Raw genomic sequence first — 26,927 nt, forward strand, 5'->3', positions numbered from 1 at the left:
ATGAGACACAGGAGAAGAGAGACTGAAACAGTGAGAAAGAATAACTTCAAGAACAAGATGATTGGAGAGATCAAGTCAGATAAATTATTGAAGTTTTTGGATCCTAGGCCAGAAAAAAAACACCCAAATCCAGCGAATCCCTCTCACCTCTTTGGACAGTCTAGTGAAGAGATCTCCTCCTCTGAGAAAGTCCAGGATCAAGTACAGCTTCCCTTCAGTCTGGAATGCTACAAACACACACAAGTTTCACTCAGATCTGATTCATCCGTAAATCAGAAAACATGACTGCAGAAGAATTTAAAGCAATAACACAGCAATGAAATCCGTAGATCTGATAAAACTTTTTCTAAGTTTGGGAAGTCAAATTCAATAAAGCTTCAGGCTGACTCACCATAGTGCAGTTTGACAACAAACGGGTGGTTGACGTCTGCCAGGATGTCTCTTTCCATCTTGGTCCGCACTCTGTCTCTCACTGAAGGATGAATAAGAGCCCAGAGTTTAGTGCATGTGTCTAAAACTTTAATATTGAAAAGTAGGCTGACAAAGCCCTCCAACAGTTTTCACTTTACTCACCATGGTCTAGAGACAGCATGGAAGAATTAGGTTAGTAAAATATGGTTTCTAGATAGCTGCACTATAAAGTCAAAATCAATACTTTGCTGATTTATAATGAAGAGCCTGTGGGGCCATGCAGAGCTTCACTGTGGAAGCTGTGCACTCTGTTCTGACTGAAGAGTGAGGTAAAGTGAAACCAGTAGATATTAATCTTCTACTGAGGCATGCTGAGTTCTCATGCTGACAAAAAACTGAATTTAAAAATGAAAACAAAATCATACATCTGCACGCTTAGATGTTACCACATCATTGTGAGGGAACGTGTGAACAAATGTGATGCCATGATGTTTATAAAGAGAGCGAGACCACCTGTGTGCAAAACTTTAAAAAGACATTGCAAGTTGTGGTCGCCTTGCTTCAGTTTGCTTACATACTTTGACTGTATGTCGTTCCTATGAGTTACAGGAAAAGATACACCCCTGATAAGAAACTGAGGGCACCACCACTTCAAAACAAACTATGAAATCACCACAAAAGCCAGAGAGAGAGAGCTTTTTGAAATGGCACAACATGAACTCAGAGCAAAGGAAGGTGCAGCTCTATAGAGGCAATTTTTATTATTGGTTTATAATTATTGGTTTAACTATAAGTGTAAGAAAATAGTTAAACATGCTTTTCACAGTTTCCTGGAGCTTAGAGATATACTATGCACAAAACATATATAGACTCCCAAGGTGTCGACAAAAAGCAAAAAAGTGACAATCCTAAGCAGATCACAGGCTACTGTACCTTTCAACGTGGCCTTCTTGAGGACCTTCATGGCATACAGCTGGTTTGCATCAGGAGGTGTCACCTTTCGCACCAGGAACACCTGCAGTGAGCACAAGATAAACACCACAAAACCCAGTTATATTAGATCACGAATTGAAAGTCTGACAGGTGAATTCACAAAAATGTTGTGCAGTTTTTGCAGCCTCTAAACCTGGGGGACACAGGTAAACTTGCAAAATACAGGTGTTAGACTGCATTCCCATTGCCAATGAACACAACACTGCAGCACACAAGCCTGCCTTAATATGTGTGTGTGTGTGTGTGTGTGTGTGTGTGTGTGTGTGTGTGTGTCTGTGCAATGTTACGGACAAGTAGGAGTAGGAACAGAGTTCTCTGAAACTTTTCAGTGGTTTCCTCTCTATATATATATCTCTTACCTATTCAGTCTCTATTTCAAACTCAGTGCAGACTAATTTGGAAAGATGGTTTAGCGCTTTGGTGGAGACAGACTGCAGTAAGTGACGGAATTGCATTGCATCTTGCCCGTTAAGGTTAATGTGTTTCCATCAATGCAAATTGGAACTGGAGGCGATAGAAACCTGTGTCGACAGCAGAGTCATTTGACCCTGGGTGCCAGTTGTATGAATTTTCCATTGCATTAAAAAGCCAGATGTTAGCGGGTGTTACTGGGTTTTTGTACAGTAGGATAAGGCTTATCCCTGTTCATAAGCAGATAGCATCTCAGTGTTCCTGTGAAAGTTGCACTTACTTAAATGAGGTAATATACAAACATTTGGTGCAAAACTGGACCCTTTTTGATTAAAATGAGTGTCATTGCAAAAACAATCCAATACTCAAATATCAGCGCTAATAGCTACCCGCTGAGTAAAATTAACAGCATCTGCGAGTCTGAGAGTTGGTGGTAGCTGAAATGTAGTGACAGACATAGAAATGAAATCCCAGGAACATTTTCTTTTTGTCACGCACCTTGTCAGTTAGAAGTTTGTGATATGAAAATTTCTCTTTTCTTTGTCTGTGTTCTTGGCGTAAGGATAACATTTATACTTTGCCACATGGAAAGTTGCAAGATGAAAATGAAAGACAAATTTCACTCAGCCACTAAGCTTTATGGGTGTGTTTGTGCTGTTATAATATCAGCACAATATCTTTCTTGAGTCTGCAAGTGATGCGCAATTCATGATGCCATCAGGGTCCACAATCCATTCTTTGTGAATTCGCCCATGAGAGTGCTAAGAACATTGTCAGACAAAGGGGGGTGGGGGCGACAGCAGTTACCTTGCCAAAGGACCCCTGTCCCAACACTTTGAGTAGTTCAAACTGAGAGGCGTCAGCCTTCTCTGAGCCCTCCTTGACCACATGGGTGATGTTGATCTCCTTGATGTCTCCATCCTCCTGAATAGTCCAAAGCAGAGGGAAAAAAGTAAGATAAACCAGTCAGTAATCCCTGAACAACTGGCTAAAACAAAGAGAACATTATGTTTGTGAGGATTGTGTGAAGACAGAAAATGTCAGATTGTTTGCTGTGAAAAAGGAGAAGTTCTTTCATAGAGGTGTCTGTAAAAAACACTATATAAAAATAAATTGCTGCAGAAAGAGGAAGCACAGTAAAAAGCGAGATGTGTGTGCAAGAATAAGTGATAACACCTAGTGGTGCTGGCCACTGTGTTTTTCTAAAGAAGTTTCTGATAATGATGTTAACTGCAAAACCACAAGCAAGTGACAAACAATGGCATGTAAAAAAGCATCCAGTGGTGTTTCTCAAGACTTTTAAGACAACTTCTCAGCCTCTTTACAGGGTGGAGCACTGGCACTGCTGACAACTCCACCACATCAACACACACACACTGCTGACCTGGGGTCAACCTCACCCACACCCTACCGAAAGGCATCAAAGGACAAACAACACCATCAACAACATATCTCTTTCTAGATACCAACAATACAGAGTTTCACACCCTGTGACTACAACAAGTACTGTATACTACCTGCAGGGAGAATTTTAAATATAACTGAGAGGCTGGTGGGAAAACATCTTTATTTTTCACTTCTACCCGCAGGATCACTGCTACTTGCAGAATATTCTTAAAATTTAGGAGAAGGGAGTAGAATATCTTTTCTGCTCTACACTTTTTCCAGAGACACCAGATATAGTGAACACTTTTATGATACATGACCAATTATAGACAAAAGACTTAAGTCTGTAGTCATGTACTCAAATGTAAAAAATTCCCTGCTTGTCGATGTTTTTTTTAAACTGTTCTAACAAAATAAGCAATTAAAATGCATTTGAGGCTTTAACTGAAACTTGTGAAAGTAATATGTCCTATTGTATATTTTCTGGATGAAATGAGTGCTGAATAATTTCTAAGTCAACACTTGCGCCACAACAATCAATCAATTAATCCATCCGTTGCCATCTATTAAATAAATCAACATTTAATTTTAAAAACTATTTAACATTTCAGTATCTTATTTTAAAGAAAAAATAACAAAATTCTCTGATTCAATTTTCTTCCATCTAGTTTCTTTTCTCCTCTATGATAATAAACTGAATGTATTTTGTTTGTGGAAAAACAAGATATTGCAGCCCTAGTTGAAAGTAAATTAATTGACAACAATTTTATAACGGATATATGCCAAACAGTATCTGGTTCAAGCTACTGCTGCACAATCAATCAAAAATATTGTCAAAATCGCAATATGGTCAAGTGCAATACCCAAGCGGCTGCCATTTTTTAATGAAGGTAAATTGTGTCACAACAAATTTCTCAATAAAGCACTGTGGTGCAACAGAGATTTCCAGACCTACAAATCATATTCCAGACATGAGGAAACATGCATGTTTAGTAAAGACCCCAGCCAAAATCACACCATCATTTTTAGATATTTTTCAGTTAAAATGAAATGCAAAAATGACCATTCCTACTCAAATTGCAACTAAATGCAATCACAGTATCTACAGCAATAAGTGCAATGTCATTTTTTTGCACATTTTTTATATATCGTGCAGCCCTTGTTCCAGCTTTTGTAGTGAGCATTTGCTGCTTTTCTCTATTTTTATAATAGGATTGTTGATCAGATATCTTTTTTTTTTTTTAACTCTACAATGCAAGCTATATGAAAACATAATTAAAGGTTTTGGAAACCTGGAAACACTATTTTCTATTGACTCTCTGAAAAAATACGTGTCAGATGAATCAATACTGAAAACAATCATTAGTTTCAGCTCTAAACTAAATAATTTATTTGTTAATCACAAAAAAAGGAAATGCTACAGTTTAAACAGCCAACACCACAGGCCACTACAGCCTGAGAATTTATTTGACAACAGGAAACCAGAGTAGGTTGAACATGCAGCTTCTCAGCTGCACCTCGTTTCTAAACAACGGATAACAGCGAGCACCATCTGCACTTTGCAGCATTACTAGATCCCACTTCTCTCCTTGTTCGTTTAAAAATTACCGCGCTGAACAACAACTTAACACCACTAACAGCTCCCCAGAGACTACTCAGAGTTCGTCAAGATGCCAGCATGAAGAGGTATCACTTTACCGTCCAGTGGTTCCTCTGCGCAGGTAAAGTGTCTGTGCCTGTTGCAGCTGTTGATTTGTTAGCATTTGCAGGGCTGCCAGCCAAAGCCTTGTTCTTTTTGGACAGGTAGAGGGACAGCAAGCGGCTCAGGTTGAACTTCCTCTTGTCCTTTTCCATCTCAGCATTGCCAGCACTTCTGCTTCATTATCCTACCCACGTCCATAACAAGGCAAACACTGTGCTACCTAACATAAATCATCCTAAATCTTTACCTCAACTTTCCACAAGTGCACCTCAGACCCACTGTGCACTCATGTCAGGATTAGCTCAAATCTCTTGGCCTTTTTTCCTTATCTATTCCCTCAGCAGGGGCCTTTTGCTATATTTTTTTTATGAACTCCTCATCTTTATTTTCTCCTCCATTATCTCTCCTGTCCTAACTCTCTCCATTGCTCTCTGTGTCGGTCTGATTAGCCCTGTGTGTCGTCTCAGTGACTGACTGCAGCTGAAGTGATCTGGAACCATAGCGGGCAGGAAGGAAGAGCCTGCGCTTATTCTCACAGTCCTGCACCCAACAAGTCAAGTCCCCCCCCCCACACACACACACACACACAAAACACACACATCTGTGGCTGAGAGAGAGAAAGAGGTGAGTTGAACTGAAATTGAAACTATACAAAAAAAGAGAGAGAGAGGTGTTGCATGTAGTGTTTTTCTGCTGCCCTGATTAAAAATCACACGTCACTACATACGTTTCTGCGTTATTAGTAAAATGTCTCCAAAGTGATTTGTGTCCCAGCTGTTTCTCACTTCCCTTTACCCACAATTCCACAGAGGAGGACATGAGGAGGCAGGCAGGCAGAAAGAGGATAATTCAGACAGCTCACTGCCTGTGCATGACGGAGACTTTCCTGTCCGTGGTCAGGCATGTCCCTCTTATAATGGTCTATTCCTGCTTATCCTGTCCCTTTAAACAGCTCTCGCCGATCCTTAAGTGCCCGCTCTCTTTTTCTCTTTCCTCCATCTCCCACTTTATAGCTCTTTGTGCAGTAAATACCTCTTCAGCAAGTGAGAGAATAGGCTGCTACACACCCATGTAAATACAGCAGCAGTGCATGAGTCAACTTCTCTCTTAGGTCAGCAGAAGTACGTTTCATAAACATCTGATTACACTGCATTGCAGCACATACTCGGAAAAGGTTGATTATAACAATTGTAGAATTGGTGAATTTCCAGACTGAAAAAAATGTGTGTTAGCCATAAGTGGATAAAATGCAGAGATGGTACTGTAAGCAACAGTAAGTGTGAGCATGTTTGCTTAGCAAAGGAGGAGCTGCAGATTGCTCTGATATAAAGCAGCTGTACAGTAGACGGTCAGAGTTTACCTGGGCTCTTATACTGGCAAAGTCCTTCTCTATCCATCTGATATGAGACTGGTTCTAGGAGGAGATGATGGTTGTGTTGGAAGTTAACATGATTACAGAGAAGACACTTAGAGGTGTTAAAGGTCCAGTGTGTAGGATTTAGGGATACATATTAGGGTTGCAAATTGTAAGAACTTACCATAATCAATTAATTTTTATTAAAAAAAAAAACATAAAAACGTTGTGTTTAATCTTTAGTCAAAGCTCACGGCAACATATTGCATATTTTTTGACAGCATTTTATAGCCTATTGATTAAATCTCACATACGCAATTAAATTCTTAATAAGCGACTAATCGATCATTGACTAATTGTTATCATCGCTAGTATACATATGAGCAGAAATGAAATATAATTTAATAAGTATTAAGATAAGACAATACTACAATACTAATGTAATAAGTGTACTTTGTTGTACCTGAAAAAAAGAATTATGGTGTTTTCATTTCCTTAGATGAGCTTTTTATATCTACATATGGAGCAGGTCTTTGTCTATGGAGATCACCATATTGCACTGCCATGTTTCGACAGTAGCCCAAAATGGACAAACCAAACACTGACTCTTATTAGGGAAATTTGTGTTTTTGTGTCTTCACATTGGCTGTGAGTTAGTGGCTGCTCTGCAATAAGCAGTGTCACAAAAACACAGATATTTTAACAAGAAACTGCTTTATTCAGTGTATTTACCAGTTTAAATCACAAGGTCAGTTTGTTTTAGAGAGGAAGAGACCTCTGTGGAAAACACAACAAGTGGTAAAAACCTTCAAAACATCTAAATCAGAAATAAAGGGAGCACACATTAACTTATCAAAGAAAAAAGATGAAAATACATTAGAAGGTGCTGGGAGTGGCTGCGGCTCAGGAGGTAGAGAGCGTCGTCAGCTAATCAGAAGGTGGATGGGTTGATCCCCTGTTCCTCCAGTCAACATGTCAAAGTATCCTTGGGCAAGATAATGAACCCGGAATAGCTCCTGATGACTGTGCCGTCGATATTTGATTGTGTATGAATGTTCAAAAACTGAGTAGCAGATGGTACCTTGAATAGTAGCCTCAACTACTAGTGTATGAATTGGTGTGGGAATGGGTGAATGTGACTTGTAGTGTGTTGAGGTTTGAGTGGCTGTACAACCAGAAAAACCCAATATAAGTGAAGGTCCTTTTACCATTTAAGCTAGTGGACCATCTGTGACAATCCAAACAGTTAGAGGAACACTGATTTGTAAAGTCAAACTGCTTTACTGAGTATTTTTACTGATATTAATCACCTGTTTTGTATGTTTTGGAGAGGAGGAGACTTCAGTTCAGCTCCTGCTAAAACCTCCTGAACACTGAAGGAATCCTAACTGGGTGAAGTTTGAGATGTTCATCACTAAATAACACTAAATCTTACACACTGGACCTTTAAGTAATTTTAAATATGAATATTTCCTCCCCTTCTACAGAAATATAGATGTATTAGACACAAATGCACAAGTAACCTTACAGGCACAACACACACACACACACACACACACACACACACACACACACACACACACACACACACACACACACACACACACACACACACACAGAGGGTTAGAAAGGGTAACATGGTGATGGTTGTCACACTAGTGACAGGAAACTACTCTTTCCCTCCCAGTTCGCACTTCCTTTTTTCTTGAACCCATCGCACTTCCTTCCTGCTCGATAATTTAAAGCATGTTTCTGCTCACAGCTGAGTTTGCCAGGATGATTGCGGCTCATTCTTAATGCCATCAAACTTGTCTGACTGATCACGAATGAAGGTGCCAGCAATTTATAGAACGTAAAGTATCCACAGATGAGTGAGCGCAGACACTCGGGACTCATTTGGCAGTTTAATGGTGTCATTTGGACACAGCACACATGGTCTCTACAACGTGCTAAACTGAAATTAGTTTACTGATTAAGGATTTAATGGGCCTAAACACATCAAGATGGTTTCACTGAACTGTTTCATTTTCTAAATTTTGTGTTAATATTTCTATTTGGTGTAAAAATGCACAGGTTAAACACTAGCATGCTTAAACAGAAAGTGAGTTCCTGGAGCAGCACTGCCTTCAAAATAGATTGCACATGTCAAATGGACAAAGTTTTAGTGAACCAGTAAAAAAAAACGAACCATTAAAGATGTATTTTTGGGTTAAAGGAGGTGTATGACAAACTTGTCCTCCTGCGTTTCACCAGCCCCCAACACATCCATCACCCCCAGCACCACCCACACTCACACACTCACAGACACTTACTTTACATCATGTGGAGATTAATAACTAACATAAAAAAGGGACCACTTGCCTCTCGTGTACGAGTTTTGGTGCGGAATATGAAGCTCCACATGTCCAGATATTTCCATGTCACTGGTGTCAGTGAGTCTCTGTGACACTCATGGTCTTACACATACACAGCTTCTCTATGTGAGAGTTTGCTAACACTTTCTGTATGCAATACCACAATGACAAAGATATTATCTGTGCACGCACACACAGCCATGAAACTAGGAAGTGCAGTTATAAAAATGAGCAGCAGACTGACTTATTCAGGATAAAGTATGAAATGCTTCCAGAGCTGCAGGAAATGACTCTAAGGAAGTGTTTTGTCAGATTACTTTTTTGGGGGGCATTTTTGCTTTTTTGGATAGTGAGACAGACAGACAGGAAACAGGGGAGAGAGAGGGGATGACAGGCAGCAGAGGGCCCTGGCCAGACTCGAACCCAGGAAAGACTCAGCCTTTATGTTGTACACTCTGCTCGTAACCTTTTTTCACCAAAATGGAACTGGTTCTGCTCCCGTTCCTGCACCTAATTTTCAGCCATTCTGAGCATTTCAACAAGAAAAAATTCGTTCTGAACCCAAAAAGTTGGTTCTCAGCTGGAATAAAAAATTGGCAGGTTTTCCTTGAGCTGAAGTGCAAACTGTGATGACATCAGTGGGCTTGTCATACTCTACAGATTGTGAAAAGAAGACAATGAAGGAGGCAACAATGGAGAAGTGAGAGTTTGTCAGAATAAAAAAGGTCTGGTTTCATTAATAGATGGTTCAGGCTTGTTTTTTGTATAAAAACGTTTTAGTTTATTTATTTGCATGTACACGTCTAAAGAAAAGACAGAAAAAGAAAATTAAAAAGTTTAAACATTGTCGAGGAGAGGTTAGAAGCCAAAAATGGCTTAAGTAGATACCTCCCCTTTTAAAAACAAAAATCCTACATTAAATGAAAGAAATTCAAAAAGAAAGAAGAATTATAGGAATATAATTGGTCAAAATTTCAAGACTAAGCAGTAATACAAAACTGATAGAAAATGTACAAAGAATAAAAACCTTTGTATTTACAAAGTGAAATGCAGTATAAACTAGTCAATTAAGTGCTATCAGTCTTTGCAAATTCCTTTACAGATGTTTTTTGACTAACAATAATGTAGATTCTGATTCTAGTGATGGAGATAAGTTGTTCCAAAGAGACGGTCCTCCGTATTTCAATGAATATTCATTAAGGAAAGTCTGACAATACGGAAGATATAAGTCCATAAAAGTTTGTCTTGTGGAATATGAGTGAATGTCTGAAGAAGACTTCAAAAAGTTCTGGAAAATGCTTAAACATCTGTAATAACAGGACAAAAGTTTGAGGGTAATCGATGTGATTCACAATATACTACAATTAATTTCAGTTATGCACTGTCCAATGCCTTCCACTGATGAGGCATACTTGTTAAAAAGTGCAGTGGTTCGCTATATAGCATCAAGTTTCCTAGAATCCTGAATGGGACCAGTTCAAGAACCAGGGCTAATCTGGTGGAAAAGGGGTACCAGCGAGGTACCAAGGTGCAGTAAGCAGTGTGTTATCACTGGAGAAAAAGAGTTTGGGAGAAAGACAGGGGGAAAGACACAAATGCAGGAGCAAAGAGCAGTTCCAGACATGTTTACTGAACTACTTCACACTCCTTGATGTGAAGCTGAACAAAAGAGAAATTCACTTTACATAATAAGGCACTCTCTATGATTACACAAGCTTCTGTTGGCAGCTGCAGGAGTTCCAGAGAAGAGGGGGAGACTGACTGCATGCTAATGTCGAAAATCTGAGAGATTTTTGAGTAAATGGCAATCCTGTTTGAATTTGCATTTTCCTTTGGGGTGTGATCTGGCTAAACTAAATGCTTCGGCTATATTTATAACCAGCACTTGTAGCTTCACTGTGGCTACCTGACAGCTAGGAAGCAGATGTATGTGGTGTATTGGTCTTTGGTAAACACAAGGGGCCAGTGCAGGTCTACAGCCTGGCAAGCACTCTGAAGATGAGAGAGGAGCTTTGGCCAAGTAAGGGCATGTTCACATTGTTAGCTCATGCCTCCTCCAAACCTCACTGTCACGTCTGACATTAATCACAGCAAGAGAGACAAAAAGTGGGGCTGAGGGGGTGCATGTGGGAGGTAACAGAGGCTGGCCTGCTGTTTAAAATCTGTCCAATCACAGCAGCAAAGGTCACACAGGTTTAAGCAACAGCCATGCCTTGTCAAAGTGTTTGGAAGCAGTACACTGGAGCCCTAACCTGCTCTGTATGATGAGGAGGTTCAGCAGAGAGACACGTCAAAAAAAACCCCCAAAAAACTAGAAGACTGGATGGCGTAAAAGAGAGACGGCTCATCAACATGGCACAGACACTAGAGAAAAAGTTCATCAAGTATTGAGCGAGCTGAAAAACATGAAACAATTACAGTGAATGTCTCACTGTAGTCTCTCCTCTTTCCTGGAAAACCGAGCAGCAGCAGCACCTGCACGTTTTCAAATGCATGACAGCTCTGACTGTTGAAACGGAGAGGAGGAGAATGAGTGAGAAAGTCCAGAGCGGGAGACAGCAGAAATGACAAGTGTACATGGAGGGAGACAGAGCAGTCTAAACATCTATCCAACCAACCGTGCTTCAGTCTCATTACTATGAAAACAAATATCCTACACTAGACTTTGTCCGCCTGAGAGCGCGCACACACACACACACACACACACACACACACACACACACACACACACACAGTGGAAAAACACACTGCACAGGTACTGCAGCACTACCTTGACTATGACTAAGATTTCGTGATTACATAATTATAACCGAGACTCTTGAAAATATTGTAGGCAGTATTTCAAAAACATGAGAATATGCTTCATATTTTTAGGTACTGCTTTCTCATTAGACAGCCCTTGTACCTTATAGCTTTTTTTTCTAATGATCAATAGCCTCTAGCAACACCTGCTGTGACAGCCACAACTGACGGGAGGTCACAAAATGCGAAAAGGTAGATGGAGGGAAAAAAGGAGTGGCGGTGCTGCAGATGGACATTCCTTTAGTTCCAATGCAATCCTCAGACATCCCATCATGGTACTTTAATACTAGCTTAGCCCAAGGCAGGCAGAATGAGAACAGATTTAAAGAATGTCATAAAAGAAGAGACCGATAACATAAAAAAAAAAAAAGTTCAGGTTCAGGCTGACTAAGAACAAAGAACTGGCAGCCAGGCGAAGACTTGTATTCTTAATCCCTCACTGCTTAACGTGATTATCTCTGTCTTTGCCAGCGAGGCTGCTGTTATCCTGCAGAGAGATCAGACACAAGAGCTTCATCTACAGCACTTTTTTTTCCAATAGTAGAATAAGAAGCAGATTGTGTGTGTGTGTGTGTGTGTGTGTGTGTGTGTCACAAGTATGAGCAATACTTGACAGTCATGACATGACACCATGACTGGTGTTTCTGGAATCAGTGCCAAGACAGACACATGATACAGAAGAAAATAATTAAAAGGTCATTCGTTTTGGTGAGTGTCCTGTCACAGGCTGTGTGTCACTGTTGCTCTGTTTTGATCCTTGACCCGCTGGTGGGGAGCACTACTGGGGTTAAGACTGATCCTTCAGCAGACCATCTGCGCATCTCCTCATCCAATTACACTATGGTTTCCACACCAAAGAAGTGGACGTAGCCACTGTGACGTCACCTTTTTGTTTGTGGTATCGTTTGAGTCAGAAGCGACAATGAGAGGGTGGAGGAGTGAGGGCTGGATCTGACTGAGAACCCAAGAACATTGCTATGGTAGTGACTTATCAATCACAAGGTAGCCACAAAATAAACTACATCCTACTTCATCATCTATCTTATCTATCTAAATGAGACCATACTTTAAAAAAATGTACATCATGCTGTATTGAAGAAGACTTGAAACTAGCGACTGAGACCATAAACTCATTAGGAAAATGATTCCTAAGGTGATAAATTGAGTGGCATCGCCACTGGCCATGAGAAAGGGTGCAGGTTTAGGGCATTTCTGCATTGGCATCAGTTTTCAGACTTGAAGAAAATTCTTAATCCACACAACACACATGTACACACACCGAGTATCTGAAAATATAAATTCCAGTACTTCTGTTTTACCAGACAATAGAGCTGCACATTGCACACTTCAAGTACAGTAAAGTTATTAAAATTTAATCCAATGTATATGTTTAAAAAATGTATAGCTCTGAGATGTATTCAGAAAAATGCCTTACTGTTTTTATTTATTTAGTTAGTTTTTTTTTTAAAGTCTTTTTGGCCTTGTTGCTGTCTCAAGGGAGTTTCTCTCGTGTTTGTTGTTTCAGTGCAGCCTTTATGGACGACAGAACCCGTCAAAAATAAATAAATGACTTGAAAAAAATACATTAAATGTACCAAAAAGAATATTATAAAATACAAGTGGGCATTAATTCATTTATAAAAATCTGACATAAATTAATATTCAGGATTAAATGATTTTTTATTCCCCTATTTCAAACCCTTTTATTTATTTTCTTATTAATTTTAAAAATGATTAAATTTTTGCATTCACTTCTAATTTTAAATTCATTCTTATTAATTCATTTTTTTAAATGTATGTATGTATTTCTTTAATTAGTTTATTTATTTAAGTGTGTTATTTTCCCTATTTATTTCCTGAAATGTACATATACCTGTATTATTGTCTGTATTTCTTTAAAAAACAACCAGATATGTGATCAAAATCCACTTAAAAAAAACCCCATAAAACTACGACTAAACTGACCCAATCTCGCAATGCACTGCACCAGATTGCATCACTGAATCAGTGACTGGCACAGACGCTAGCTCAATATCAAATGCCATAGACAAGTTAAGGGTGGATGTTGCAGGATTAGCACGGATGCTACAGGAAATCCTGCCTTTGCTTCTGTACTATTAATATCAGCAGCAAGGATGGCAGTAAGATGATAGGCAGTTCAGCGCTGGGCCAGTTGACATGAGCCTGTAATGGCCTTGTGTAATATCCACAGTGGCAGCGATGGTCAATAAATAAATAGAAGAGAGATTGGAATGGCAGGAGGGAGTAAAGAGAACAAAAGAGAGGGAGAGAGAGATAAGTGGGAGAGATGGATGAGACAGAGGAAGAGAAGAAAGAGTGGGTGCTGGTATTATAAACAATGAGGTCATCGGAGTTAAAGCTAAGCTGGCTGACTGCAGTGGAAATGTACATCGCTATGCATTGAACACCTTGTGGACACACACAGACTTCACACCATGAATACACAAACAATAACGTTGTGTGAGCAATTTTCTATTCATCACCCGTCTGTAATTGCTCTGTCATCACGTAACCACTCCCAATCTCACAGTTCAAACTCCTCACACCAGCCAGAGCAGTCTGAAATAGCAGCTTCATATTTCAGTCAATACTTCCTGCTTCCTCCCTCTCGTATAGTCCTCTTTCCTTAAATACCAACCTCAACTCCTTGCCAGAAAACGCATACTCAAAACACACATGGGCATAAAACAAAACACTGCCGTGGGCATCGTTCCTGAGCCTGTCTTAAACACTATTCATAACCTTGAGCCTTGCTTCACAACAAGTCCGACTATCAGTCTTGTTGTTAAATGGAATCCACTGCCTGCAACTCTTGAGGCGAAATAAGTAGTTGGACATTTTTAACCAGCCGGGCGTTGCTACTAAAACAGCCACGTCTTCATTCCTCTGCACTGAGGCCAGATAAGTAGCAACTAACCATTCCTGTTCGTAACATTTATTTATAATGTATGCCACGTCAGGCCAAAAATGTCTCTGTATATCCTGTACATAGGCTAAGTTGTGGTTATTGTTTTTTTTTGGCATGCTCTTGTTGCGGATCAGAATGGCATGAGGAATGGATGCGGCATGCTGGATTTAAATTGCGAAAATGAGCATGTAAGGTTCACTTATGAATGGAGTCTAAATCTTAGAGGTTTTGAGAAAAAGTCAAATGTCTTCCTGAGCAGGATAAAATGCGATTGTGATGAAATGTTTTTCACTAAAATCGGGTCACATGATGTATTCATTTGAATTTTATTAATACTGTATTAACAGTGTGTGGTTTTTTTGCCACTAAGGGGCAGCAGAACAAGCTGTAAACACATCACTGACATATCATAACAGTCTGGTAAGTTCAGAAAATGTTATCACTTTACTGTAATGCATCCTTTAAAATCAGAAGACAACACTACGATACTACGATATCCAAAGCCCAAGACAATAATAAGTCTTACTGATATAATGTCAACATATTGCCAAGCCCTTACTGTTGTATAATTGATTTGTGCAGCTTTTATTTAAAAAAAAAAAAAAAAAGATTTTTTCCTTCATGTAATAAAATGCAGAGAGACAAAAGCAGCTCACTGTTGCGGCTAAATTGTGTTTGGAATTAAAAGACTGATTGAAGATGACTTCTCTGCTGCTGAAAATATGACATATGGGGCCGGCGTAGACAGCAGTTACAGTTTGGCTGGTGAAAACTTGGAGCCCTGCCATGTCAGACTATGTTAAATCAGTGTCAATAAAATTCACCCTGAAGCCCAGATGGAATAAATTCATTGTAGAAATTGACACTGAGGTGTCAGTATAACACTGACTGACACTTACACTAACACTGATGCTGATGCTGATGCTGATGCTGACACTGATGCTGAAAAATTAATGTCTTAATCTGAGGTTGTTGATACATTTCCTATGAAATATGTTGCTGTTAATGCAATTGTGCATTGCTGCCATGGCAACAAAGGTCAAAGGTTACATGGTCCTGGGGGCAATATGTAAAACTGCTAAGAAAGAGAAAAAGATGAGCGAGAGGGGGAAAAAGAGGGAAAACATGAGGCAGAACACACAAATGCAAGAACCTGAAAAAATAAACAAACCTCAAAAAAATCAGCAGAAATTTTATTAAATCAAGAGAGAAAAAGAAAGAACGGAGCAGAGATAATAAACACCATCAGCATCCATATTGATGAAAACTATAAAGGAGAGGAAGTGGTTGGAACGTTGTCCTTAATCGACCCTGAGAGGGAGAAGCGTGAAACTATGGCAACTGTGTCTGTCTCGATCTCCCAGCATCCTCTTTGTAAGACAAGAGCTGGTATGAGAACCAAGGCTAAACACACACACACACACACACACATACACACACACACGCTGGAAACATTTTTTGGATGATGCTTCCAGGTAACATTTGCCAGCCTCCCATCTTCACAAAAAAGAGCACTTTTGTGCTTTCGTACTGGGCTTCAATTTGCAGTTTGATGCCAGAATCCTCTCCAAAACCATGCATGCTGCATGAGAATGAAGTTATCTAAGTAATATGTAGCGATGGCCTTTAAAGGTTAGCAATGTAGCTTGTGACTCTAATGTCAGAAATTTTTCAGAGTACACAGACTTACTTATAAAAAAATGCAAAAGTGCACAATGGATGATTTATGAGGCTGACTCTCTGTCAGAGTAGCCGTAACTACTGTACTAGTGTGTGTGTGCATGTGTGCGTGTGTGACACAGAGAGAGCGAGAGAGGGAGAGTGTGTTTGTGTGCATATGTGTTTAAAGCCAAACTGATATATGAATGAAAAGACTGGTGAGAATTTATGAGAAGCGTTTTTTGTGTGCACATGCCTTATCATAAACCTTTCTCCTCCTGGCGGCACAAGTCGCAAGCGGGGCTTAGCGACGGCAAGGACACGGTAACCATGACAACTAGGCCCATAGCAGCCATGAATGGGTGGAGGAGGGGCTAGAGTGAAAAGATGGATGTATCATAAGTCTGAGGGGCATCTGGTTAAAGTCAAGTAGGTTTTCAGTCTGTTCTGGGATGATGAAACACACACACACACACACACGTGCACATGCACACACACAGACACACACACACACACAGTACTGATGCATTCATTCACAAAAACCGTCTTTGGTTGTGCCATTTGGGTTTTTCATTCGTGCATCCACATCAGTCTGGCCTAACACACTCTTGTCTACATTATATGTAGTCTTTTTTTTTTTAATACTGGTTGTGTCCCAGAAGCACACCGAGCAGGACATTGAAAGATAAACTTGTTGGCGCATTCTTGTAGACACTGTGTAAACCGTGTAAACCACCATCATGTCTGAACTTGCTAATATCAGGTCATGTTGTACAGAAAATATGGTGACATGTCTTTAAAACAAAAAGCAGAATCCAACAGAAAAGGAATAAGGAGTGGATAATTATGCAGATTTTGAACAAATTCTCAGGTTAGCAAAACTTCTTTTGAAAAAAACTGAATAACATGGAGGTGTAACACATTTTACACGAGAAAAAAAATCCCTGCTATTCTGATTTAATGAGATAATTATGTCAGAATCATGGTAGGATAAGCAAGGGACATTGCACAGCAAGTGAGTGGAGTCCTTCCACGTTGCATGTTCTTCCCATATCAGCGTGGGTTTTCTCCCGCGTCCTCTCTCAGTGCAAAGACATGTAGTTCAGGTTAACTGGTGACTGCCTATGTGTGAATGTGAGTGTGAACAGTCATCTGTCTCTATACATCAGCCCTGTGATAGCTTGGCAACCTGTCCGGTTTGAACACCAGTGTCAGCTGGGATAGACTCCAGCTCCCCCGTGACCCCTCAGTGCAAAGACATGTAGTTCAGGTTAACTGGTGACTGCCTATGTGTGAATGTGAGTGTGAACAGTCATCTGTCTCTATACATCAGCCCTGTGATAGCTTGGCAACCTGTCCGGTTTGAACACCAGTGTCAGCTGGGATAGACTCCAGCTCCCCCGTGACCCTGAACAGTTCAAGCGGTTATGGATAATGAATGAAAAATGTACAGCAAGCGGGTCACTATTGAGAAATGAACCCTGACAGGATGATGCAGGATGCCAACGCGAATTGGAAAGGTCAACCTGAAAGGATAAATTCTACAATAATGACCAGCTGGCTGTACATTATCTCACTTATACTTAAGAAATCAACAATTTGACCTAAAATAATTATTTAAAAACTGTTTTTAATGACGTAAACACCTTTTATTGCTTCTGTAAAGAGTCTATGATCAGAACAGACCATAGCAACGGTCTGTTATTCAGAGCAGTCTGCTATTCAGCAGTACAGTAGAATACCAAAATGGAGCAGCCAGAATTGAGTATTCAACAAAGCGGTGGAATAATGATATAATGACTTTATTGATTACTTATGCATCTTCCCTCATCACTACTTCTCACATATCCATAACCAAAACACTGATTTTGAACTCAAGTAGGTCATCAGTACATCATCACCCAATTAGATACTAAATCTGCAGCTGCTGTAATAGAGAGCTTGAGATTTTTTCTTGAATGAGGTAGGGGGATATTAAAATTATATCTGTCTATACTGTAGGTCTCATAGTATCCAAACATCAGCAGCTGGGACAGAAAAACAAGGTCAATATACAAACAGTCCATGGAGCAAAAGTGAAAAACCCCTGTTTTAGATTAATTAATTTATCTGTTGTCTTATTTTCAACCTGTATGACTGTGTCATGGCCGGGTTGGACTTTGTTGTAGCGATGCTGCCCTGTATCCAGATCTTCACCATGACTTTGGGGTGATTAATCTTATCAAAATGGATAAAAATCAAGCTCAAAACTACAAAAACATCACTTGAATAAACCCTCTACCTTCCTTTAATGAACACCTGTGGCAAAATTAATCCTTTGAGATGATCTGAAAAACTATTGATGGACAGATAAAAGATAAAAAGTCTACCAGCATCCCATGAAAACAGAGAGCAGTGAGGTGAAGTATAGTGCTGATGGGTAAGAGGAAAAGAGTACCAGAAGTTTTATTGTGTACAATAGAATCAAAGATTTAGAGCCCACTTCTAGCCCACAGAGACAGGCTGGGTAATTGGGCTGTAAACCATCTCTCAGCCTCTATGTGATTTTGTGTGTGTGTGTGTGTGTGTGTGTGTGCGCGTGTTTGTGTGTACCAACCAGCACACCAAGCCACTTAAACTGCTGCTGCCATAAACATCAGTTTCTGTTGATGATAAACTCAGATAACAGGGCATGCACTTTAATCAAACGCTATAGCAACCCCCCCAACACACACACACACACACACACACACACACACGCACACGCACACACACACACACACACACACACTACAGACTGCACAGAAACATCACTAAAAACTGATTTACTTCCTCTCTGCACATGCACACACATAAACATTAAAATGCACACTCCTCCTGGGCCTGCAGAGGCAATCATAACAAGGCCTGTTAGCTACCGCAAAGAAAAAGAAGCCATTTTCATTTGCGTTAAAACCTTCTGGAAAGGCTCAATTAACTTGCTGCATAAATACAACTCTATGACTCACACTTAAGTCATGAATGATGGTGCGTGTGCACTTCAGGATGCATGTGCCTGCAAGTAATTGATTTTTTTTTTTTTTTTTACTGCAGTCAGAAGACTGTGTGTGTGTGTGTGTGTGTGTGCGCGCGCGCGCACACTAGTGTGTGCATGAGTGTTTGTGTGTATCTCAAAGCAAAGTCCGTCCAACTTGCGTAACCAAGCTGATTTTCCATTCCACACTCTTGTTAACTGACTAACTTGCCATGCAGGAGTCAGAACACTAAGAGTTGTTTATACGTAACAGATGAACCGAACGCGGCTCAGACTATTCACTGAAAGCTATTGATTCGCCAGATGCCATTCACTCAGGAATCACAATGTCAAACATCTCTTTTGCAAGACTTTGTATGACCTTGCTGGAAAAAAAAAAACATTCAGGATCTGACAAAAGGCGTTCAGTCTGAGTTGATTTGAGGCCGTCCTCGCCTTTGAGCAACTAAACTTCACAGAAAGTTTGGTTCGGAAAACTTTGCAAGAACAAAAGCGAACAGGGTAGAACAGGGCAGGACAACCAAGGACACTTGCTTAACAAATCGTTAAATAACCGAGCTTTATCTGGACTACAAGACATGATGATGTATTACACTTTAAGGTGGAGTGCTGAGCGGTATGATGGAAGATAAGTGGGCAGAGGAAAAGAATAAGAGGATGCTGTACTGGAATGTACAGCGTAAAATGATGAGGGGCAGTTAGAGGGAGAGCATGAAAGAGGGCATCTTCAAGCTTCAGTGCCTTTTCTCATTTAGGAGGTGTGTGTGTGTGTGTGTGTGTCTGTGTGCGTGTGTGTGTCCATGTGCGTATGTGTGTGCGTCATCAGGGTTCCCTCCTTGTCGTCATGAAAGGTGCTGCTGGAACACCAGAGTCCCCTCAATGGGCCACTTTGACAGAATCCAGACGCTGTTTCCACTTGTTGTTATCGTCGTAATTTCTATTGTCTGATCAAACAAGAATTAAAGGCAATAACCGGCAGGTCTGGTTAGTCCTCATCAGCCTGCTTGTGATGTAATCAAATGAGCCAGGCATCGCTGCTTTTGAAACTGACACAATCAATCCAGTTATCACGTGTGATCCAAGACGGAGAGGCTGAGATGGGGAACGTAACGCCAAAAGCAATTTAGAGTATGGAAAAGAAAAGAGACCCAGTGGACGTATTCAGGGCAAGTGTCGACAGTAGCCTTATAATGTCATGTCGTTATGATCACATCATGACATGTAACGGAAATGGCAAGCGCTGCCACATACAGTAGCAGACTGTCAGCTAATACATAAAGAGATCATTCTAGGACCACGACTACATTTAAGATTAATCTGTTGATTATTGTTGTTTAATCAATATACCATTTTGTTTTTGTCAAATCGTGAAAAAATGCTCATCACAACTTCCAGCAGCCCTGAGGTAAGGTCTTTAAATTCCCTTTTTTGTTCAACCAATAGTCCAAAACCCCAAATCTATTCAGTTTACTGTAATCAAGGCAAGCAAAAGCGGTAAATATTTGGCATTTTTGCTTAAAAAATGAAGCAACTGGGGGCACTTGGTGGCTCAGTTAGTGGAGCGGGCACCCCATGTGCAGAGGCTGCGTCCTCGTGGCAGCGGTCACGGGTTCGAATCTGGCCTCGGCCCTTTGCTGCATGTCATCCCCTCTCTCTCCTCTTTCACACTATCCCTGTTCTATCGCCAATAAAGGCAAAAGAAAAAAAAAGCCCCCAAAAAACTAATACTTACCATGACTACACCACTCCCCTCATGTAAACATATTGTTAACTCTTACTGCTTCAGCTTCCTGCCTTTGGTTTGGAAGCACAGGGACTCTCTGCTCTGATCGCCAACAGCTGTTCGCTCTCAGCACATCCACCATATAGAAGTGCAAACATGGATTGCACTGAAACCTGGACTAGGCCATTTTCACAGGGTAGTACTGCGAGCATCAAAGCATTACTGTGGCATTTTACAAGTCGTTGAAATTGCATTCTATGACATTAGAGTGTCGGTTTAAATGTGATGAATTGTTCAGCCTGTAGTGGACAAACGTGCGGCTGGCCACTAAATCACAATTCAGACCACATCATCAACAATCATTTAAGAAGCTTTTCCACAGTTTAATGTCTTCTGCAGCAGCACAGATGCTGCGAGGAGGATTGTAATTAACCTCAGGAAAAGCAATGCACTAGATAAACAGTGCCTCTCTACAACTGTCTGAAGTCCCAACATTTAGAGAGAAAAGATTTCGGTACAATTTGGTTGGTTTAAATTTTTACGGGTGAGCCTACTTCAATTAGATTGCAACAAACATAGCAGTGAAATAGATATTTACATTGTTAGAAAAGTTTACACGGATTGCTGCTGTTCAAGGAAAGACAAAAATCTTCTCAGACTTTAACAAATAAAGCACTTAGTGCATGGACATGGTCTGAATAAAGACTGAACATTCAAGCAAATAAAGCACCAAGATGCATTTCACTTACTAATCCTTGCATTTTCATTCCATAATCCTTGCTTATTCAACCTCTCTTTTCTCGTAAAGGTCACTTGCTTTGAAAGAGGGGGCACTTCAAATCCTGGCTCTGCCTCTCGAAGCCTTGAGCTGCTTTTATTAAGACACACAAACACCATCTCTTTAAAATTCAGTATCAAACTTTTAGATCATCTTTCAGGATGTGGCTCACTTGTGCAGTACACACATTTGCAGATCATCGACGGGAAATATCACAACTTGTCGATACACAGAGACGGCACATATCAGGTCAAATCTTCATGAGCTGAAATGAACTTGGGTATGTTTTTTGTCAGCTTCAACAAACAACATTCAAATTCTCCCAAGATTACCATCACAACCCTCTAAATCAATATTAGAGCAAGTTCTCGAGCTCATGTTTCCAATCAAATGTATATAATCAACATGTCAACAGATGCAGCTTATTTGCTCTCCTCTCAAGCATAAAGTAATACACAAGTGTGATTCTGACTTTACTCAGATTGCTATCAGTCATTTCCGTCTTGTCAGTGACTTTTTCACTTCTCTCTAAAGTCTCATAAGATCAGCAATTCGTTTAAAAGCCGTTTTGTTAAACCTCTGACAGAAACTACCTTCTTTCAAAAAAAAATGTGGCTTTATTTATTTTTGTCATACTTCAAGGTCCCATATTATGCTAATTTTCTGGTCCATACTTGTATTTTGGTTTTCTATTTGAACACAATGACATGCTTTATTATTGAAAAAGACATTAATTTTCTCATGTTTGTCTATCAGCCGAATTTACCCTATATCTGAAACACAGTTTTAGTGCTTTTCTCTTTGAGCCCCCCCTTCCCAAAAAGCCCAGTCTGCTCTGATTGGTCTGTGTTTCTGGGTCTTCCATATCTGCACATCATCTTCCACATCATAACTTCACAGACGTCCTGTCAGCTTGTTTACAGGCACAGTTTCTGAATGCTCACTGTGTGCATTTCCTTGTGGACTGAGCGTTTTGATACTCTCACATACATCATATAATAGCACCTGTGCCTGCTTTATAATAAGATATGGAATCTGACTGTTAGTGTTATAATACATTTTTAAGATTATTTTTTGGCTTTTGCTTTTATTCTGATAGGGCAGCTTAAGTGTCAAAGGGGGAGAGAGAGGGGATGACGTGCAGCAAATGGCTGAGGCCGGAATCGAACTTGTGGCTGCTGTAACAAGCACTTAGCCTCTGTACACAGGGCGCCAGCCCTACCAGCTGAGCTACTGAGCAAAAATGTTTTCTAACACAAATTTAACAAGACGGTCCACAATTTGAAACAAGCAAACAGCAAAGCCCCTTAAAAAACAGGCAATTTCCATCACGTTGCTCTGTCTCCATCTGACTTTTGATTACTCATGGCTAAAACATTTGAACTCTTATAAGCCTAGTGGCAGCTGAAAAGATTCAAGCACTCTATTGACACATCCAAATCACATAGCATTCCCATTAGTAACTGCATGCTGGGAAAAGTCACTTCACAAACAGTACAAAGGAAAACTAAAACAAGTGGATTTTTTTCCTTCCTTATAAACACAGCTCATGGGGTAATAAAGGTATGCGATATTAGCAGATATTGGCATGATATTAGCAGTCTAAGGTAATAAACATCCTTGTGTATCCACACCTCTGCTAGACTTGACCTTCACTACATGATGGACGCGACATCTGCTGCAGTCTATCTATAGACTTCATTTACGTATTAGATATACTATTAATAGGCTGTTAAATAATACATTTGTTCTATCTGAGAGAGACAAGTAACAGTGTTACTATTTGAAGGGCAAGTTGTCATAGTGGTTTTGGGGGTTTGGCTGTTTGACTTTTCATTGGCCCTTGCAGCTCTAGATTTAACATTATACCAAAATAAGCGGTAAAAGCTGACCATGTTTGTCTGTAGCACTTCCCTCATTCATCCTAGAGTGGAATATAAGCACTACTAATACAGTCAAATCTTTAACAGCCTTTTTCCAATGGCAGCCTGAGCTGCGCTAACATACCCGACTAATCTGAATTGAAACAACAACATTGACATACTTGTCCACTTATTCAAATGATGTCCTGTGTGAGAAGAGGGAACAGCTGGTCCAATTAAAGTGTTAGAAGTGAAGCTGAATGAGCAGAGAAGGGCAGAGTATGTTTAGTACATAGACAGAAACACAGATGTATGCTGCATGAGTGGAGCCATATTGCTCATTTCAACATCAACACAAACACAAATGTACCAATAAAAGCCACACATGTTGAAACGAAGACACATGCACTACTTTCTGTACCAACATTTGAATTATAAACTGAATTGTTTTATCTTGGGGCCAATAATAATATAATATCAAAACATATGTGGAGGACAGAAATATACATGAAGAGGCACTTTGATACAATGAAAGTCTCACATAAACTGCACCGTTACCCTAAACCAAAGCCCACGTATGCACCCAGCACACTCTAGATCAAATCAAATCAAATCCAACGTGCTATAGTCCAGATACAATATCCCAAGTCACAAATGAAATTCAGAAAAATACAATAAAAATTACAAAACATCAACATTTAACCCGACAGCACACAAGCTCTATACAATCAGCACAGTTTCAAGCTGAATTAGTGCCACCAATTCAGCATCTGACAAAATGTCTTCCCATCTCTTTCTGAGTTATGGCGTTGAATAACATTATAAAGTCACAGTGAACTTCAACATTTTGGAATTAAAGTGTCATCACTTTATCCTATTAGAAATTTGTGTAAAATTTTGCCATAATAAGTGCACAAATTCTTGAGTTTGTGAGCTCACAGTGACCTTAACTTTAACCACTAAAATCTTATCAGTTCATCAGTTGAGTGCCATAGGATGCTTGTGCCAAATTTGATGAAATTCCCTCAAGGCATTCTTGTGATTTTGTGGTCATGAAAATGGGACGGACGGACACAACAGTCAGTCAACGAAAAACATAATGCCTGTGGCCAACAGCTGTTGCCGACATGGAGGCATGAAAAAAATGTCCTGTGCATTGCATCCCAAACGTACACACCTCTCTGTGTAAGCTGACCTGAATGTGATATATTAAACTGACATTTTTTCCTATGGTTTTACAATCTATGTAACAGTCTGCTGTATACAGCGCAACACCAAAAACTGCATATGTCATCAGGCTAGTCTGCCTGATAATATACAGCTATGCATGATCACTGAAGGTAATAAAACAGTGCCTGCTGCTTGGGTCTGTTCTGGGACATTGCCAATACAAGATTACTGAGAGGATAAGTCTTTAGGGACAGTATTGATTTTCTGGCCTAAAAAAAAAGGAGCAGAGAACACAGTATGAGGTTTCCATTCTCAGTGCAATCTCTGTCATAAATCTGTTTAAAAGCATCATAATTTGTTTTGTGAGGCAAAGGTTACCGTCTAGCAATCTTACCCCTTTCTAGTGATAAAAAATAAAACTTCTGTGGATCATTTTTTCTCCAATAACCCTAAGCATGTTGTCTCAGTGTGCGCTTTTACTTTCTTAATCCTTCCTGACAGGACTCCAACACTCCTGTGGCTTCAAGTTACATCAGAGTCTATCAGCCGGTGGTCTTTCCGGCACCTTTGCTAAAGTTGTGACAACAAGGCTAACTTCCAGGGCTTTGTGGCCAACACAGAGGTAAAAGGTACAGAGAGATGGACTCCCATCAATCCCTGTGATAGAACAAATCTTATTTTGAGGAGCTAGATGTGCATTACTATTCTGACTGGTTTAATTGCAGAATAAATATTTTCTTTTATTTCTACCATGGTAAATGATGGGCCATGGTGACGACTGGCATTCATGTGCAAATCAGGTTAAATTGGGGTGTGCTGACATCCATTTATGGTTCACTGCTTTACAATGGAAATGGTGCACAGCAGGAACAGTGAGCACAGTTTTATTTAGATTTCTGATAAAATACTGTGTAGGCATTTTAACAATTGAATTCATACACAGACTTTTATACTTTAATTTTCAAAGTTTTAATTATCATGTTATGTGTGCATCCTTGCACATAAGGGTCTGGGATTTTAACTAGTACATTATAGGCATGGGCAGTATCACTGTATTACGGTATACCAGGTAAAAGAGAAATCATAAATACAAGCACCTCTTTTTCTATTCAACTCATTTTAAGTAGTATACCGAGCACCGCCAGAGCTCAGTCTGCAGTCTCTACTGGTGGAACAGGCAGGTGATTTAAAAGACACTGCGACACCTAGTGTTGGAGGGATAAGTTACAGGACTGTAAACAGCTGGTGGCCAACAGGCAGAGAGAGATCACGGGGAATAACTGCATGTTTTTTCATATAACTTGGTGAATTAAGGATTTACTTCAACCAAACCGGAGCTGGTGATTGTTGGAAAAGCAGACATACGGTTTGGGTTTTATTATGTTTCTGTCGAGTTTGAATGAAGTGTGTTTTATGATGAGCAGTTAAGACTCGTCAGTCCTCTGTGACCAGGAGAAAGTTGAATGAAAAAGGTGTACAGTCTTATTTCTCTGTTTAACAAGGAAAACAGCTGTAAGAATATTACTTCTCTTTGATGTGCATTTGTTACTTTCAAAAACTGATACAAACACATACCATCCAAGCCTGATACATTACTTGTGCACTACCTAATTATTCTAAGATCCTGCGTACCTGTGCTGAATTTATAGATTTTCACTTTGATCTAAGATTAAGATATTCAGACTGCACTACAAGCAGAGACTTTGATCTCTAAATCTAATTTCATGGAAGTATAATCCTCTGACATTTCATCAAAATAACAGACTATTTGCTTAGTCTGAAAATCTTATTGTGAAGCTATAGTGATTTAAATGATTTTTTTCTGCGTACAAACAGGCTTTGCACTGTGATTACACCCCCTAAAACGTCTGCTCATTTTTATGATAGCTAACTAGCAGCTAATCACACACCCAGGAAATGAAACGAGGTGCCGAGGTATGCAGGTTATAATGTAAGCTACTCTGGGGAGGAAAAAGAGAAAGAAAGAAAAAAATATTGGGTCATAGGAGGAGTGCAAAGAGCTATAAGCTCCGTCAACTGTGAGTCCAGAACACACATAATCCTGCTCTGCAGTCAGGCTTGTTAACCATCTGAGTCATGTTAGATCAGAAGACTATAACGCATCTGGGAGTGAAAAAGGATGAGCAATCCAACGGAAACAAACATTATTACAATGTGTGTGTGTGTGTGTGTGTGTGTGTGTGTAGGCTGCCTTCTAGGTATCCTGTCACAAAATATGATCCAAGACAATGATGCTCTCAAACTACTGATTGTAATAATGACAGAGCTGTCAGCAAAACAATGCTATAAAAGCACAAACCCTGGAGCTCACACCCTGCTTTCTATTCTTACTGGCTGTCAGAGTGTGTTTGTGTATGTA

The 26,927-nt window shown here is 39.9% G+C and overlaps 1 protein-coding gene across 3 annotated transcripts in view; it reads right to left on the minus strand.

The window, feature by feature from the left end:
* Positions 1-26,927, minus strand: part of rps6ka1 (ribosomal protein S6 kinase a, polypeptide 1) — a 65,958-nt gene that overhangs the window by 12,845 nt on the left and 26,186 nt on the right. Inside the window, exons 1-6 of one of the 3 annotated variants that reach the window (XM_042500187.1) lie at positions 8,619-8,706; positions 6,264-6,317; positions 2,623-2,739; positions 1,345-1,426; positions 392-472; positions 148-227 (exon numbers count right to left, since the gene is read on the minus strand). In XM_042500187.1, the coding sequence (XP_042356121.1) occupies positions 148-227; positions 392-472; positions 1,345-1,426; positions 2,623-2,739; positions 6,264-6,317; positions 8,619-8,660 (456 nt within the window). In that variant the 5' untranslated portion in view covers positions 8,661-8,706. Of the gene's footprint in view, positions 1-147; positions 228-391; positions 473-1,344; positions 1,427-2,622; positions 2,740-4,899; positions 5,392-6,263; positions 6,318-8,618; positions 8,707-26,927 lie in introns of those variants that run through there. The other 2 variants (XM_042500185.1, XM_042500186.1) reach the window with 2 other exon arrangements.

The sequence above is a fragment of the Plectropomus leopardus genome, chromosome 14 (genome assembly GCF_008729295.1).
Source record: "Plectropomus leopardus isolate mb chromosome 14, YSFRI_Pleo_2.0, whole genome shotgun sequence".
NCBI lineage: Eukaryota > Metazoa > Chordata > Actinopteri > Perciformes > Serranidae > Plectropomus > Plectropomus leopardus.